Raw genomic sequence first — 18,599 nt, forward strand, 5'->3', positions numbered from 1 at the left:
GCAGGAAGGTTGAATTCTTCCAGGCAACCTCTCCTGCCCTAAACCCTCCTCTGTTATACAATTTAATTACACGTTTAATCACTTCAGAAACCCCATCCATTCCCTCCAGTGTAGCGAGATCGCTCCTCTCTTGGCAGGGTGGCTTGGTGATAAGCAGCTGTCCACGGGAAGGGTGGATGGGACTCTTGAAACTCTCCCTCGGCGAGCAAGGAAGTCATGGCCAAATGAAAACTGAGATTGTTTTGACATTTCACTCTGGTTGTTGTAGCTTTAATAATAAAGAGAGAACAAAGTATTTGTGGCTTTAAATAGAGAGGCTGCAGCATTTGGCATTGAAATCACTGGGGATTTTTTTGTACGTGGTTTTGTTTTTGCTCATTTGAAAGAGAAGGAAAAAAAACGAGCTAAGAGGAGAAAAAGTTCAAGAAAAGAAGAAAGCAAGACCCCTCTACTTGTCCTATGTAGCTCTGATTACCACTGGGATTTGGGAGTCATCTCCGGCTTCCTTTCTTGAAAACCTGCTGCCCCTCTTGAATGCAAGGTCTGTAGGGACACAGGTGGTCTTGAGTCTTGCTTGCCATGTTATTGGATGTGATGAATGAATCTGTTTATATAGCGCACACTTTAAGCCAAGCCCTGAGTGTGTTTGTTTTGTTATGATTTGGTTTTTATTTTGACCCTTGCAATCACACTGTGAAGTCACTCATCATCATCCCAACTAAACAGAAGCCCAAACTGGAGCCCAGAGCATTGCAACTACTCGCCTAAGGTCACACAGCTAGTCTGCAAAGGAGCTGGGCTTCCAAATCTTCCAAAGCATCGTTAGTTACAGTATTTTAAGATCAGTTTACAATTAACCACGCAGCTTTGTTATAAATGCATTCCCTCTGTTCTCAGGGTGTTTCTTTAAATTTTCCTATCCGCATCCCTCTGTCTCTGAGCTCTTTCTTCATCCTGCCTCTGCCTCTTTCCAGCTACCCCCGGTACCCCCACCTCTCTTAAAAATATAAAACAAAATAGGATAGTAAGCAAGCTCCCCGGTGGATTTCATAACTTTGCATATCATATATTTAGTTTAGTAATGAAAAATTCCAGCTCCAGGCAATGCATAGGATACCATTTCTAATGTTTTTTAAACAGCTATTAATGTAGGCGAGCGCTCTGTGTGTGTGTGTGTGTGTGTGTGTGTGTGTGTGTGTTCTTCCTCCTCTATATAATCATCTGCTCAGTGTGCACCCTGAAACTGAGAACAGGAGCCAGAGGAGGGGCGAGCCGTGATTGATGGGCCAGGCCTCGCTGGCGGAAAGAGTCCCATCTGGGGTTGGTTTTGGGAGCAGTCAGATGTTGAGGGGGAGGTCAGCCAGGCGGCCTCAGCTCCCCTCCTTCAACACCCAGCCATCCACACGTTGCACAGAGCGCACACCCTCGCTCGTAACTGAGGCTTGCTTTGGGCAGATGCTTTGTGGTGTGGGGCTAGAACAGCTGCTAAGTTTATGGAGGAGAAAGGAAGCAGAATGGTACAGCAGGTATTTTTCCTGATTTTATTTTTCACTCGAAATTGTGAATTTGAATGAAGCTGAAGCCTTTCCTCGCGTTAAGTCTCTGTTGCTCTCTGCGATACGTACTCTGCTCCTTGAATCCTGCTCGGAGGTGGGGGGAGGATTTCAGCCAAGAGTGTGTGTGTGTGTGTGTGTGTGTGTGTGTGTGTGTGTGTGTGTGTCGGCTTTCTGCTTGGTGTGTCGAACTGAGCTGGTCCTAGAACCAGCAGGTTAATGGTGTAATTTTGCATTTTCTTCTTTGTTTCAATGCCCCCGGGGGCATGATACAGCTTAGCTCTTTTCAGTCAGGCACTGGAGGCTTTCTCTGAATGTGCGCAATTCCTTGCCCGAGAACTAGAACAGACCATGCTACAAAACTAAAGTCAAACAGTCAGCAAGACCGACAACTGCAGGCAGGCAGCCCGGAAGGGAGGGTTTCCTCCAGGAGTCCGGGTTGGTGGGGGGTCCCTCCGGGAGTGGCTGCTTTTCTTGGCTGTGCGGATGGATGCAATCACTGTTTTACCAGGGCTGGACAATCCCTGAGCATGTCTTCATTATAAGGACTGTGTTTAGGCCAGAAGGGATTTCTCAGGGCAAGAAATGCACTGGGGACAAATCAATTCCAGAAGCTAAAGGGGAAAAGATGATTTGAGAAGTTGGACTATTAAAGCTGGGGAGGCACACGCATGCACACAGAAAACAATACTTCATTATTTTAAAGTCCACGTTGGCTCTGAAAGCAGGCACCCTCCCCTCTCATTGAGAGTCAGGCAGTTACCATGAAAAGAACATCCCCACTTTGTGCTCTGCTACGTAAAGACGATTCCTCAGTTGAAATGTGGTTTGCATTAGATTTGGGGCCAAAATATTTTGCAAAGTCTGATGTGTTTCCACCCTTTGTTCTCTTATTGCTTTCTAAAAACTACTTTATTAAACCCCTCAGGGCAATGAATTGGGAGAAGGAGATGTCTAGGGGTAAAAAAAAAAAAAAAAAAAAAAGAACAAACAAAAACCAAAACCAAAAAAAAAACCAAAAAGAAAAAACCTCGCATTTTCTCTCTGACTCTATCTCCTGAGCCCACCCCGGAAAGGAAATTAAAGATGCGGGATGTTCCAGTGACCAAAGCAGTCCTCCTGTGTTTGAAGACGCCTCTCTGAATGTCTGCATGCGGTAGAGTCCACACACTATACTAATAGTCAGATTACGGTGTTTGTCTTAAAATAGCAGTAATATCCTGGCTATTTCATGCTTCAGTAAAATATTTAAATTGAAATGGCATTTATTTTTGCTTTGGTGACTCAGACTTGGTTGCATTTTAATAATCCTCTTGTGCTCAGTAACTGGAATCCAAGCTACCCATTGGGGTGTCTCGGGTAATGATGGGGTCCCACATCATCCTGCTGTTGTTGAGTCTCTGCTTTAATTGAGGCTTGGTTGACTGAGGACAAGGAAGTTTCCTCTAGGTTCCTAATCAATGTTCTTTATTTGAAGTTTCTGTCCGGTTCTGCAGCAGCAATAGTGGATGTTAAAACAGTCTTGGCTTTAAAAAAAAAAAAAAAAATTGTGTATTTGTCAGCAACCTAGGAAAGTCCAGGCACTGAAAATTTGATGTTAGGTTTGCAGATCTCTTGAAGCACTTGCTCGGTGATGTGGGGGTTCTGTGAAAGGCAGAATCACCCTCCTCATCACCTCGGAACACCCACAGGCACCCTGACTCAGTAGATATCAGAATCTCTGTGATCATTCCACTTATTTAGGGAAAGGTGGGGGTTTGGCATCGGAGGTAGAAGAAAGGCGGCTTCTACAAATGAGGGAATGTCTAGCCGGAACGCTCCAAATAATTTTTGTCTGTCACTGTCACCTACGTGAAGTTGGCCTCAGCTTTCAACCAGGATCCTGTTCATGTGCCCAAGATTTGCCTTGACCTGGAGTGCCAAAGGTGCCCTTAACGCAAATGTATTTTTCCAGAAAACACACTTCAGCCAAGCTCAGAATCCAGGAACATCACTAGGGGGGAAACAAAGACATCTCTGAAGCCATTTGAAGGTGAAAAATAATTCCACAGGAAGTACAATGATCTTAATTAAATATTAGCTGTAATTAGCCCAAATTGCAAATGTTGGGAATATTAATTAGGGTCTCTCTGGAATGGCTGTCAGTGTTAATAAGTAACTGTGGGAGGTCCCACTAACATCTGTTTGAGGCCTTCAGGAACAGGAGTACAGTCCAGAGCCCCGTGGACCCAAATGCTTGCTACCCATGGGCTCCTGGGTGGCCACGGACACAACCCTAGGGCTCAGTGCCTTGGGTGTGCCAGAACGCACAAGGTTTGGTAGAGGTTGGCAGCCTGTCCCCAGCTGGCCCTTCTCTTTCTTAGGATGGCCTCAGAGCCTCATGAAGCTCTGAGCTTGGATGGCACAAATTTCCCAGGCCTCTGCTCTAACCCTCCCCAGGGGCTAGTCCAGCTACTGGGACACTGGTATTTTTGTCCCACATCCCCCAGCACCTGCCTTCCTGGAGGGTGAGTCGCAGGTCTTGAGGCCACGGGTGTATGTATGACCGAGAGAGGTATGTTTAAAAATGGGAATGAATGTTGCCACCAGCAGATAGCCTTGGCAGATGAGAGATACCCAGGCTGTAGTTCAGCTCCCAGCTTCCCTAAGAGCTGTTCCTGTGACCTTGCAAAATCCGTCCTAGTTCTGGGCTGCAGGGTCCTCCACAGCAAAGTACCATGGGATGGAAGATATAGCATGTGTGTGCAGAGCAGGGAATCTGGGTCTGGGCACAGTGAACACTTGGGGCTTGGCCTGTCCCGTGCATTGTAGGGGTTCAGCACCATCCTTGGCCTGTACCCTCTAGACATCATCGGCAACCTTTCCCCCCACTGTTGGCAACCAAAAGTGTCTGCACACACTGTCAGCTGTCCCCCAGGGAGCGGTCGCCCTGTGTAGGAAATACTGATGCAGGGGCACCTGGCTGGTCAGTCGGTTGAGCGTCTGACTTCGGCTCAGGTCATGATCTCGCAGTTCGTGAGATCGAGCTCTGCATCAGGCTGAGTGCTGACAGCTCGGATCCTGGAGCCTGCTTCGGATTCTGTGTCTCCCTCTCTCTCTGCCCCTCCCTGCTCATTCTCTCTCTGTCTCTCTCAAAAATAAAATTCACATTAAAATTAATTAACATGACATGACATGACATGACATAACATAACATAACATAACATAACATAACATAACATAACATAACGTAATACTGATTTAAAGCCCCCAGCACAGTGCCTGGCACCTTCCAGGCCTGAGAGGAAAGCAGCATCCATCAGGGTGCCTTCTGAGCACCTGTGAGGAGAGGGATGCCTCTCCCCTGAGCACAGAAGCCTGAGGCCCTCATGGATGTCCCCCTCTGTAGCCCACTGTGCTGAGAGTGAAGCCTGCATGTGTGTGTGCTTAGGGCGCAGACGTGCAGAGATGGAAACCACGTTTGAAGAAGACTGACTCCTCCATTGGGTGCCATCTTCATAGCTGAGTGTCCCTCCTTGGTTCTAGGGAGAATAGGGAGAATGCACCCCCCTTCACTCTCTCCCAGTTTAACTTCCAGCTTTATTTCCTGCCCAAACTATTTATGCGATGGTGGCTTCTTAATTGACATCCCCATATTTAGTGATACCTTGACCACCTTGATTGGAAAACTTTTCTGCAAAGAGCAAGATGGTTAAATAGTTTAGGTTTTGTGGGTCTCTCACAGCTACTCGACTCTGCCGTTATAGCATAATGAATGTGGCTGTGTCTCAGTAAAAGTTTATTTACAAAACGACCAGTGGGCCAGATTTGTCTCATGGGTCATTTGCCAACCCCTTTCCTACTCCCCCCAACCCACCCTATGGCCTGCTGCCAGGCTAAGCTCCACAGAGCCCAAAGTTCATCATTCAAGCATGCATTCACTTAGCAAGTACTTATAAATGCCTACATTGTAGCTAGCATGCTGTGGGACCCTGGAGAGGCACTGTAGAATGTGACACTATCCCCAGCCCTTAGGACTCTCTCCAGTGGCAGCCCTAGGAGTCATGTGAGATGTGGCCACAAGTTCCAGGGGAGCATAGAGGACACCCAGCTGAAGTGGGCTCGGTGTCAGGGAAATCTGGCTGGAGGACTTGTTCAGGGACCCAAAAGGGCAGTTGAGACTAGCCAGGAAAGGGAGTAGCGAGGGCTTTCCAGGCACAGGGGCAGTGAATGGGTAGAGTCGATGGTGTTGAGAGTTGGAGCACCCGTCAGCTTCCTGAGGGCAGGTTCCTCTTCTCTTGAAGCAGAGAGAGCCCAGATCCTAAGATTAAGCCTCTGATGGTTTTTGGAAACCTGGCGGTGGGGGTGGGGGGGCGGGCAGGTCACTATTCCTGAGATTGCTCTGCTGTGGAGAGAGGCCACATGGGCATAGGTGTTGCCATAAAACCGTTTTCTGCTGAAGACACAGGAGGGAAAGCTTTTCTTTATGTGACCATCTCTCTGCCATTGCTGGGCACTTCATGCTCCCCCCTGGGGTCACCCCTGGAGTTTTCTCAAGTCTGACTTTCATTTCAAACATGCGCCAGATCGAAGGTAGGGGGGAGTGAAACAGGCCTTTGGCCAGAAGTAGAATCTGGCACAATGAATTTCCCTTTGGAGGGTTCTCAAGGTCTGATCAGCCAGAGAGAAGCAGCATCGCCTGGAATCTGTGTACAGAGGGATATGCTGCTTGAGCAGCCCTGTAGAATATAGAAGGGTGCAAGTTGGCTTATAAACAGGAGAGGATGTTTTTATTCTTCTTAGTCCAGACTCTTTTGGTTGTAAGTAACATGGAAAAAAAACCTATCTTAAACGAAATGAGACATTTACTGATGCGTGGAAGGAAAGCAAACAGTGGTGTTACTAACCACAGGTAGAGCTGGATCCCAGACTTGATATGATGTCGCCAGGACTCAGTTCACTTGTTTCTCAGTTTCTGGGCTCCGTTGTCTGCTGGGTGTGGCTTCTGCTTTAGGCTGTCCGGTTTCAAGGGGCGACCTGGGGACTGAATTGTTTTCATAGCCCTCTGATTAGCCCGGGCGTCCTGTGTCTGGAGGTAATCTGAGGCAGGTCTCAGCCACATCTGTGCTCTCTGGGCTGAGAGTGGAAGTGTCTCTTAAAAGAAAACCAGGTGCTGTTCTTAAAGAGAAGACAAAAGCACACTGAGCAGCAGGGACCCTGAGTGTCCCCTGTGGCTTCCTGAAGATGGTCAGGGTTAACTCTCCATGGGCAGGGATCCAGCCACAGCACAGGCAGACCCTATTCAGCCCCAGACGCTAGGAAAAGATGCTAGAAAGCAAGCAATGGCTGTGCATTTCTGCTTCCAGTGGCCCAGGCATTTGGAGCCGTTCAGCTGGGGGAGGAAAGGGCGTGATGGGAATGTTTTCACTTGTAAAATGGTTTAAACTTATCCTAAGCTTCGTTCTCTTCAAAGTGTCATCTTTAACATTCTAATTAAGGTCCCCTCTAAACAAATGCACAAGCTCTGTGCGCTGCTCCGAGAATAAACTTTTTTTTTTCTCCCCTTCTATGTCATAATGTTTTTGCCGCACTCAAGTTGCTTTAGCTGAAGAGGTTCTCAAATGTTGGTGGCGGGGACTGAGGAGATGTGAGCAATCCTGACATTTTTGCCCTGGTATCATTATAGGAGGGCTGAAGTCACATCTAATTGACCACAGACAATGGAAGAGGCAGCTCTTTGGTGTGCTTAATTGCTAAGCTTCTCTCTCTCTCTCTCTGACCGTGCAATCCCATCTCTTGAGACCATGAAAAATTTGGCCCCCTGGGTTACAGTTTCTGATGGTGTGTGTGTGTGTGTGTGTGTGTGTGTGTGTGTGTGTGTAGGGTAGTAGAGTTTTAAGGGTAGGGGTGGGGTGGAGAGAGAGAGATATTTCCTGAAATGGAAGCATTTGAATTCAGGTTTTTTTTTTTAATTCTTTTGACTTGACTGTAATTATCACGCTGCATGTTTTGCCTAGATTGGAAGGGTGAATTGTTATATAATACTCTGTGCTTATAAAAAAAAAAAAAAAGGCAAGGGGTTGGGGGAGGCATTGACTAATGAGGCTGAGTGAAGTCCAGCATTTTGAAAAGATACTTAAAATGGTGAACACAGTATCACAGAGTGCCGTCTTTGTCCAAATTAGGCCTTGACTTTCCATTGGCTGCTTCATATTGGCACTGGGAACATCACACACACACACACACACACACACACACACACACACACACACACTGTGACCATTAAAAGGACCCCTCCATCCCATTATGTGAGCCAAGTCACATAAAACTTTGATTAAATTCAAACGCTTAGATGAATTGTGTCTCTTCTCAAGAACACACACGTTCAATTTAATCTCTCTCTTGGCATTTTAAGTATCAAATCAAGTCTCTGCTGTCACTGGAGACAACTACATGCTCACATGTTCCAAAATGGGGATGAAATAAGGAGGATCTGCCAGAAAAATCCAATCGAGCAGGGCACAGACCCTCCCACTCCTTGGCTATGGGGCTGGATGGCTTGGGGAATGTGACTTCCCTGCACCTTTCTGAGCCTTGATTTCTGCATCTGCGCAATGGGGTTAGGTCTATATAAATGACAGGTACTATTTCCTTATAGAGTCTGGTGAAGATTAAGTGGGATGCATCCATCTCAGGCTCTTGGCACAGTGCTGGCACCTGCGAAGTGTCGGGGGAGCGCTCATCCTTGGGCCCCAGGGAGAGGTTCTGCCTGGTTCGCGCTCACGGTGTTTCGCCTTGTCTCCCCCTTTCTGATTTTCCAGGGTAATCAGGAAGCAGCAGCTGCCCCGGACACCATGGCTCAGCCTTACGCTTCGGCCCAGTTTGCTCCCCCCCAGAACGGCATCCCCGCGGAATACACGGCCCCTCATCCCCACCCCGCACCAGAGTACACGGGCCAGACCACCGTACCGGAGCACACGTTAAACCTGTATCCTCCCGCCCAGACGCACTCCGAGCAGAGCGCAGCGGACACGAGCGCGCAGACCGTGTCCGGCACTGCCACAGTAAGTGGGCGCCGGTCCCGGGAAGGGGGGAGGGGGCAGTGGCGGCCGGGCGCACCCCACCCCACGGAGGCTCCTGCAGCGGAGCAACCCCTGAGCCCGCCCCTGTCGCAGCGGCTCGTAGAATTCACCTGTCTGCAGGCCTCCTCTCATGTTGCTTACTGAAATCAATGCATTTTTCCTTAACTTTATTCGTGAGGGGAAACTCTCATCTAATTTCTGTTCCTGTTGTTCTGCCTTTTCTGGAATCATGTCCTCTCAGTAGGATTATACACTGCGTGATTTTTTAAACAGCTTTATGGAGATATAATTTATATACCATAAAATTGACCAGTTTCCGGTGCACAAATCACCGATTCCTAGTATATTTGCAGAGTTGTGCGACCATTTGGCACAGTCTAATTTCGGAATATTTCTGTCCACCGGAAAGAGACCTCATGCGTGTTCACAGCTCCTGCCCATGTCGGCCCCTGTCTTCTTCAGCCTCCTTAGCCTTCTTCATGCCTTTGAGATTCACCTGTGTTCTTTTGTGTTTTCTGGGAGCCCTAGGGTGGGGGAGGCCTGGACTGCAAAGGGAAGCGCCAGAGAATTTTTCTGGACTCATGGAATTTTCTGTATTTTGATGGTGGCTGTTTGTTTACGTGACTTTATGCACCAAAGAGAGTACATTTCATTGCATGTGAATGCATTCCAGGGATTAAAAGCAAGCCAACAAACAAAAAAGATGCATTTTTTCACCACCAGAAGTTAAAAACCACCATTGTTGGCTACTAGTCAAAGATAAGCCTAAAGAAAACTAATTGTTAAAATTAAACACTTGTTCGTTTGTGCATGACCTAAAATCACCCCGCATATACCACAAGATGTATCTGTACATTTGAGAGGTTCTGAGGAATTCTTTACAAGCACACCAGGCCTGTAGTCCAGAACATTTTATAGACGGAAGGCAACTGTGCCTCTTTCCCCTGCCCCCAGGGCTCTGAAAAGCCAGAACTTGTGAAGGGATTTCTTGGTTTGAAGCAGGACGGTTTTACGTTTGGAGGTTAGGTTTGGAGATTTTTAAAAATAGTATACACTCTAACATTGTGTGTTGTGTGTCTCCCCTTTTTTAATTGTGGTAAAATACGTCTATGAGGTGAATTTTACCACTTCGACCAGTTTTGTGTGTATAATTCAGTGGGGTTGAGAAACTCACACCTCAATGCAGCTATCACTGTATCTAGTTCCAGAACATTTTCATCTCCCCAGGAGGAAACGCTCTACCCATTAAGCAGACAATCCACATTCCTGCAAATGTGCTTTCTGCCCGTATGGATTTGCATATTCTAGGCATTTCATAAAAAATGGGATCACACTACGTATGACCTTTTGTGACTGGCTTCTTTTACTTAATAGAATGTTTTCAGGGTTCATCCACACTGTAGCATGTATCAGCGCTTTATTCCCTTCCGTGACTGAATATAATTCCATTTTATGGATATGCCACTCTTGTTTGTACCTCCATTCACTGATGGGCATTTGGGTTGTTTCCACCTTTGGGGTTTTGTGATTAGTGCTGCTATTGCCTGTCTATAGCTGGCTGTTCAAACTTAGGGATGCATTCATTTAATGGGTTTGCTGGTTTAGCAGGTGTTTGTTACCATTGTGTTGACTACCAGGTTATAGTGATGGTGTTGCCATTTATTTGTTTTGGGTTATTCTGTGACAGTCAATGATGGTAGGGCTTCAGAAGGTTATCTTAGGGCTAAAAAAGGGATAATAATGCCCAATCAGACACTATCTATTAAGCCTCAATTCACGCCAAGTATACTAACCTGCTGTGGAAGAGTCATTCGTTCATGAATATTTTTAAGTATCTACTGTGGCCAGGACTCATCCCAGCGATGTGGTTGAATGGAACAGAAATGATCCTTTCCCTCTTATAACTTTGCATGACAGTGTCATTCAAACAGCTTGTATAAACACAAACTGTGATACCTGCTCTTAAGAAAACGACAGGTGCCATGGAGGATAAAGATTATGGATACTGCCTGCAGATGAGTAGTCTAGGATGATGTCTTTAAGAAGATGTTAAGATGAGAAGACACACTTTCCAGGCAGAAGGAATATCAAGGCCAGTAATGCCAAGGTTGAAAAGATCTTGGCTTATTCAAAGAATTAAAAAGAGGCCAGGTGAAGAAGGTTTGGGGGTGCGGTGGCAAAGGATGGAATGGGGCAGTCACCAGGGATCATACCCCACAGGCCTGGTAGATTTGATCAGTGGATAGACTTCCACATTAGGGGCAATGGGAACCGTTGAAAAGAGTTTAAGCCAGAGAGTTATAAAATGAAATTTTAGAAGGGTTAATGATGCATACCTAAAAAGAGATCTTAGTCCATTTGGGATGTTGTGATGCTCAATGTCCTTCTCTCACAAAAAGAACTCTTTAGAGATCAGCACAAAGTTAAACAGGGTGTTGGGTGTCCATAGTGGCCCAGGCACTGCGGCACTGTGAAACAGTGAGCAGGCGCACTCTCCGTTCCATTATGATTGTAATGTGGCAAACTGTAGAACATAGATGTTTAAGGCTTTAGTGTATTTCTGTGATGGGACACTCGTGGGGGGATGTCCCTCCACATCATGGTTGAAGGAATATACATTTCATAATCTTCTGTTTGCTAGTAACAGAAAATCAGCAGGGAATGTATTGACTTTTACAACAAAAAGTCTTAGAGGTGGGCTGACTTTAGACACAGCTTGGTTTGGGGCACATACGTGTTAGGTTCCAACAAGATCCATTTCAGTCTCTTTTTCTTCCTGCTCAACTACATTCTCTAGTTTTCTGAGATGGTCCCTGCAGCTCCTGACATCATACCACATTCCTAGAGAAAGACCCTTGGGAATCACTCTCTTTCCCTGGTTTGCACAGGGTTGTATTCGTTCAGTGTCTGAAGCTGAGAATGGAGCCACGGAGGAGCCCCATAGCCAAATATAGAGACCAAAGACGGGCCTACCAGAGTCAGTGATAAGGTGCTTTGGATCTTCTCACTAGAGGTATTAAACAGAGAATCCGGTCAGAGCCAAGGGTGAGCCATTTGTATGGAGAGGCCAGAGTAGATACATTTGCCAAGTATAGGGAATGAAGAAAAGGGCAGGCAGATCCTTGAAAAACTCATAAGTGGTGAGGTTTGGAAGGCACGGAGCCAAGGGAGACATGAATGGGGTATCCCCTGGGTATCCAGTGTGGAAATTGAACCAGAAGAGTGTTGTCAGGGCAGCCTGGCAGGTGCGAATTCAGAAGACATTACTGAAGTTGCCATCACTGGAGACAGAGAAGAAGCAGTGCCCCTAGAGTGTTGGGGAGAGATGCCAGGGGACCGGGAGTGGAGAAATAAATGGGAATGATTGGGGGTAGAGTGCACTATCCGTCGTAAGCACTTGGAGTAAAGAGAAAGAAAAGACAACAACTCAGGGGCATAAGAATTCAGGGAAGCAATTTGTACAAGAATCAATTTCGGATCCTATTTTATGCCAAAGAGAAGGCACCTGTGGGGCCAGGTGGTGGGGACAGGGAACAAGAGCTGGGGAATGATGACTCAGGAGAGGTGACCAAGGGTGTACAAATAGAGCAGGTGGTCTAGGAAAGAAGAAGACATACTTTTTGTATAGCTTTATTAATATATAACTGACATACAATAACCTCTCTGTATTTACAGTGTGAAATTTGGTGAGTGTTGACGTATGTACAGATGTTGTAACCAACATATCCATCACCCCCAAAGTTTTCTTATACCCCTCTACAATCTTTCCTCCTTGCCCTCTACCTCATTCCCGGGGGAACCCACAGATCTGCTTCTTTCACTCTAGCTTAGTTGTTAATTTCTAGAATTTTATAGCAACAAAATCAAATGTTATGGGTTCTTTTTGCCTGGCTTCTCTCGGGGCTCACCGTCCTTGCTTTTAGATTCATCTGACTTGTCCCATGTATCAGTAGCTCACTGCTTTTCATTGCTGAGTCGCAAACCATTGCGTGGATGTGCCACAATTTATCAATCCACTTACTTGTGGATGGGTACCTGGATTGTTTTCAGCTTTGGGCCGCTACAAATAAGGCATCTATGAACATTTGGAAACATTTCAGTTTTGAGACAGAAGAGATGCATCTTAGTCCATTTGGGCTGCTGTAACCAAATCCCACAGACTGTCTTATAAATAGCGGAAATGTGTTGCTTACAAATCTGGAGGCTGTAAGTCCAAGATCAAGGTGCCAGTGTGGTCCAGTGAGGGCCCCTTCCTGGTTCATAGCCAGTGCCTTCTCCGTGTCTTCACATGGTGAAAGAGGCAAGGCAGCTCTCTGGGTCTCCTTTTTAAGAACGCCAATCCCATTCATGAGGGTGCCACCTCATGACCTAATCACCCCCTAAAGTCCCAGCTCCTAACGCCATCACTGGGGCTTTAGGATTCCAACATGTGAGTAGGGAGAGGCAGGAACATTCAGACCACAGCAAGAAGAAGGAGTGAATGTACCAGCACATGGAGAAATCTTAAGTCAGGAGATCCTGTGAGGAGCTCCTTCTCTGTTGCCTTCTTGTTCTCAGTGACGAAGTCACTATCAGCTGACAGAGAGAAGCAGAGGAGTTGGGGAAGCAATGGATTTATTCCTGAAATTGAGCAAACATGTCAGGAGTTTGGCTCAGATGATTCCTAGAGTATCTGAGGGGCAACAAGTTCCTCTCAGAGCTGACAGAGTGTGAATTTGTGGAGGGTTAGTTACCCGGCCATTTGGTTTTCTCCAGCCATGTTTGGGGTTGGCGGGCAGGGGGCGGGGTGGGGTACATACTGTTGCAGGGAGTTTCAAAGAGGAACCATTATAAAGTGAAGCAAGGGGCTTACCCAGCATTGGGGAGGAGCAGGAACATATAAGGGGCCGTCTTGTTTTCTACTACAAATGATTCCATGCATATGCTTTTCTCTCTTGGCCAGTATGGAAGTTGCTTCTGCTGCCCATGACCTACTTTTCCGTTGGTCTTTCATGACCCGACCAAGTAGAACATGGTCTATGACAAGTTTGCCTCAAAATGTCTCTGTATCCTCACACATTGACTAAGCGTACCCCTCTCTCCACTGCAGGTTCTGCATTACTCAAGGAAATAATTTACCCTCCAAGTGGGTCAGACCCATGTTCTCCCAACCCTAGAATACATAGCCCTGTATTAGCATGCCTAAGTTATTCTCCATAGTTGTGTCTGGAATCACCCTAACTGTCCTTTGTGCACGGTGCTTAATGCCAGTCTGAGGGCACTGTCGAGGACATCATTTCGTTGAGAAACCGAGTAGTTTTGGGTACGAGAAAACATCCATCCATCTGGTAGGCTCCAAGAACATCTAATATATGCACATGATTTAACACAAAGTGCAGAATCTGTAAAAGGGAAGCAGGATGCACCCAGAGCTCCCAAAGCTTCCCAGAGCTGAGCAAAGAAAGTAGACAGAAAAGACTTACCAGGTCATCCTTTCTGTTCCCCAAGGGCTGAGATGAGTCCCCACAGGACATTTTTCTGCTGGATGTCTATTTAATGTAGGCCTCCAAACACATCATGGATCACTGTGTTGACAGACCCAATACTGTATTATATTAGATACTGCTCCTGACAAGGTATTTTACTCTTGACATATTATAATTAGAGATTTGCAAGTAGTGAATTCTCCATGTATCTCCAGTAGCAACTTAACTTCTATTTTTAACACCTCTGCAGTCTGTTTCAAAGTCTCCCACCAGTTCTGGGAACTGATGGGAGAAACAATGTGGGTCCTACAGCTAGATCCCCGAGCTCTGGGCTCTGTTAACAGGGACAAGAGCTGCTTGAGAAGCTGAGTCCTTGACCCTCAGCTGCTTCCAACTAAAGCAGCAACTGGGTCTCCAGACTTCTTTAATACCTTTACAAAGTGAAGACATTAGTTGGTGATGACTTCCTGTTTTGATCCCTTTAAATACTGGCTCTGCTTCTAAAGCCAGTTGTGTAACTGAGGAACGGGCAAAACTCAGTGTACTTTTCTGTTCACTGGGTGCTGCTGCTGTTGATATTATTATTATTATTATTATTATTATTATTATTTGAAAGCATCTCAGGATTGTGGTTAAAAAAGCCACACTTTAGAAAAGGGTGTACAATGAAAACCAAAATTTCTTAGTTCTTCGTCTCCCTGCCAAAAACAACAGTTACCAATTCCTTGTATTTCCTTCCAGAAACGTTTTGTGCCAGTGGAAGCATATGCCTGTGTCTTGGTCCGTTCGGGCTGCTAGAACAGAAATACTACCAACTGGGTGGCTTATAAACAGCAGACATTTATTTCCTGGTTCTGGGACTGACAAGTCCGTGATCATGACGGTGGCAGTGGCCACGTCTGGTGGGGACGAACTTCCCCCTGTGTCTTCACGTGGTGAAAGGGGACGAGGGGCTCTCTGAGGCTTCTTTATGAGGGCTCCACCTTATGACCTCATCATCTCCCAAATGCCACATCTCCCAATGTCATCACCTCGGGGTGGGGGTTGGATTTCCACATGTAAATCTGGGGGGGACACAGACATTTAGTCTGTAGCAGCCTGCTTGTCTACTCCTCTCTGCCTCTCTGTCTCTGTCTCTCTCCTATCTTTCTGTCTCTGAATCAAATCTTGGCATCTCTAATTCCTCTTCCCCAAAGAACAGAACTGAAATCGACTGAGCACCCACTTGGGCACACTGTGCATCTGGAAGATCATTCTGTGCCATGCTTTGGGATCCAGCTCATTCTTGTAGACATTCGCCTGCGATCTTACATGCAGAGGTGTCTCACTGGGGGGACTGAGGCTATTTCTGGGGTTTATGTTGCAGTGTTGTTATTCCCTGTTAGGCTGTAGTGAGCAGCTGGGCACAGAGATTGCTGTCTACCCCTGGGTGTCTCTGTGTGAGTGGTTAAAAGGCACATGGATCTAAAATGTGGAGGCGGTTCAGCTGCCCCCACAGGCAGTACCTGAGAAGGCGTGCCACCCACACCCTTGTTCAACAGTGTGCCATCCAGCTCCCGGCTCATGGCCATTCTGACTGCGTGTGCTTGCCCATGGCTTCCCCCTCTCTCTAACAAGAGAAGATAATCTGAGAGTAGTCTGCTTTCAGGGAAGAGGGGAGGGAGGTGTGCTGTCATTGACTGAAGGCTGCTGTGGTCCACGGCCCATGTTGGGCACTGCACAGTCATCGTCTTGTTTTGCCCTCCCACCAACCCCTTTAAATGATATCAGTACTCACATTTTACACTGGGGAAACAGGTGCAAAGAGGCAAAGACGTTGTGAGTTGGGGAGAGTTGTGAGTGACAGGGTGGAGAGCCTCACCAGTTCTATGTCACGTCAAAGCCTGGCCTCTTTCCTCAGACCTCCAGGGTATTCCCTTGAGGGTCTCCCGGCTGGCAGCATAGGTGACCAGTGCCTGAGGCCCGGGCGAATAATCCAGAATTCTCTGCCAGGCCAGTTTCTTCAGCCCTGCTCTCCAATTTAAAGTAGCAGGTCAGTGAAGAACCTACATTCCAGGTTTGTTGGGATTAGACCTTCTGCTCCACCATTCAGAAGCTGAAAGGTCCCAGACTGGTCACTTGGCCTCTCAGCTCTTACTATCCCTACTGTTCCCTTCCTCCACTGGGGTTCTGCCCTTCTCCAAAACTTCTTTCTCTTCCCTTCCCACCAACCCTCAGAGCCGCCTTGTAGAACACCGGAGAGTTCCTCTCCCTGCTCGAGAACTTGGGCCTCACCTGTGCATGTTTAAAACTTGGCCAAATCATTGAGGGATGTCTGTCTAAAAATAGGGTGGGTAGCCACAGCGAAACAGGAGATGGGGAATAGCAATCTCAAAAATAATAGTTTTGCCCAGTGAGTGTCGGACTATGTTCCAAACTCTTTTCACACATAAGCTCAAGTTGTCTTGACCCTCTATTACCAAAAAAAGTTTTAAGTACGTATGAGGCATTTTCATCCCCATGTTATAGTAAGGAGCTGAGGCAAGGAACGTCCTGAAGGTCATTGTAGCTAATAAGTAGGAGTGAAAGCTCTACACCAGGTGTGTCAGACTCAAGACCAAAACTCAGAAGGGCACAGAGCCCAGAAGGTATCCCCAGTACTGCAGAAAGGAACGCTTTGCCTGGGAATCACCCATCCGGCCCTGGGGAGGGCCCCAGCGGACCCCAGCACGTACCGTATTACAAGCTTAGCAGGTGCTCTTATTTGAGACCTGTGCCTTGAGCAAACTCCAATAACACATTTCGTTGGCTTCACAATTGTCTTTTCAGATGACAGTGTGGCTGAGCTGTTTTGTCCACACAGGTTCTCTTTGCCTAAGGTTCACATTTACTTTAAGGACACAGGAACATTCTCTTGTCCCCTCACAAGGCCAAGTATTATGCTTCTGTCTCCGGGATAGCATTAAACTGAATGGCCCATGGCTTACAGGACAAATTAAAGACCTTTATTACCCAATACCAGGGCCATATTACTGTTCTAAAGAGTCTGCTCACCAAAGTCCCCAGTCCTGAGGAGCCACATGGCATGATTAAGCCCATCTTAGGATAACTCTGAGAGGGGTGGATAGCTGAGATCATCCGAGACCCACGTGTCTAATGTCCAGTTGTAGGACAGGGCTATGACCTTGGAATCCGGTGGAGGTGAAGGTTCTCCCGACTCTCATGACAGCTCGAAGAAAATGGCCCTGGTTAAATGCCATTAGGTATAATCAAGAGAAGCGATAAAGAATCGACTGTTGGGGACCATTGGCATGTGATGTAACCACTCTGAGCCTCACCTGCCACCTTTGATCATGTGAGGTTTAGAGCAGCAGTGAGGTCGTGGAAGGGTTTCGCAGTGATGGGCACACAGCAAACCCTCTACCATAGAAACCATTATAATTATGAGAAAGTCCCATCTTTCATAATGGGAAATCAGAGTGTTCTCCTTTGTGCTTAATTTTCCATTCAAACCATTTTTTGGGGGGAGAATAAATTCATCCTAACAGTTGTGTAACTTCTTGCGCATTAAGAGTGAAACTAAGGCCCAAATCCCCACATTGGTTTTCAAAGTAATTCCCATGGGGCACCTGGGTGGCTCAGTTGGTTAAGCATCTGACTCTTGAGTTCGATGCAGGTCATGATCTCACAGTTTGCGAGTTCGAGCCCCATGTCGGACTCTGTGCTTACAGCACGGAGTCTGCTTGGTATTTTCTCTCTCCCTCTCTCCCTCTCTTCCTCTGTCTTTCTCTGCCCCTCTCCCATTTACTCTCTATCTCACTCTCAAAATAAATAAAAATAAACTGTAAGAAAAGAAAATAGGGGCGCCTGGGTGGCTCAGTCAGCTGAGCGTCCGACTTCGGCTCAGGTCATGATCTCGCAGCTCGTGAGTTCGACCCCCACGTCGGGCTCTATGCTCACAGCTTGGAGCATGGAGCCTGCTTCAGATTCTGTGCCTCCCTCTCTCTTTGCCCCAACTCACTTGCATTCTGTCTCTCTGTCTCTCAAAAATAAATAAACATTAAAATTTTTTTTAGAAGAAAAGAAAATAAAGGTAATTCTTACATAGAATGATTTTTATACAAGTAGGTTTCAACCACTCAGGTCTGAGTCCGACTGATTGGTACAAGCTAGTCATTGACCTAATTAGCTCCAGGCCATGTACAAACAAGGCTAAGATTTATTAGGGAAAGATACAATTGAAGTTTAGTTTGTAGGGCTCAAAGCCATGTTGCTTTTGCTAAATAAGGGAAGATCAGACATTCTGAGACCGAGTTAATGTCTCCTTAGGGAGATCTCATTGTCATTTTAGAGTTGCTACTCTTGTAGCCATTTGAAATGTTTCACCTTGACTTAGTCTCCATTTTGGTGTTTTGTGCTTATTCACACCTAGATTCATTGTCAAGTTTTACCCTCTCAGTATGACTAAGCAGTCTCCCTCCTTGATTAAGATGTTATTCTTTGAGCAAGTATTAGCACACTGTGTAATTCTAAAGGGTTAG

At 46.6% G+C, this 18,599-nt stretch overlaps 1 protein-coding gene across 41 annotated transcripts in view; it reads left to right on the forward strand.

The window, feature by feature from the left end:
- RBFOX1 (RNA binding fox-1 homolog 1) overlaps nt 1-18,599 on the forward strand; it is a 2,061,409-nt gene that overhangs the window by 1,870,962 nt on the left and 171,848 nt on the right. For 38 of the 41 annotated variants that reach the window (XM_053894471.1, XM_053894473.1, XM_019468815.2 and 35 more), the window contains one exon: nt 8,354-8,596. In XM_053894471.1, the coding sequence (XP_053750446.1) occupies nt 8,354-8,596 (243 nt within the window). Of the gene's footprint in view, nt 1-1,333; nt 1,527-8,353; nt 8,597-18,599 lie in introns of those variants that run through there. The other 3 variants (XM_053894486.1, XM_053894478.1, XM_053894485.1) reach the window with 3 other exon arrangements.

The sequence above is a fragment of the Panthera pardus genome, unplaced genomic scaffold (genome assembly GCF_024362965.1).
Source record: "Panthera pardus isolate Hobbes unplaced genomic scaffold, ASM2436296v1 HiC_scaffold_5, whole genome shotgun sequence".
NCBI classification, from domain to species: Eukaryota; Metazoa; Chordata; class Mammalia; order Carnivora; family Felidae; genus Panthera; species Panthera pardus.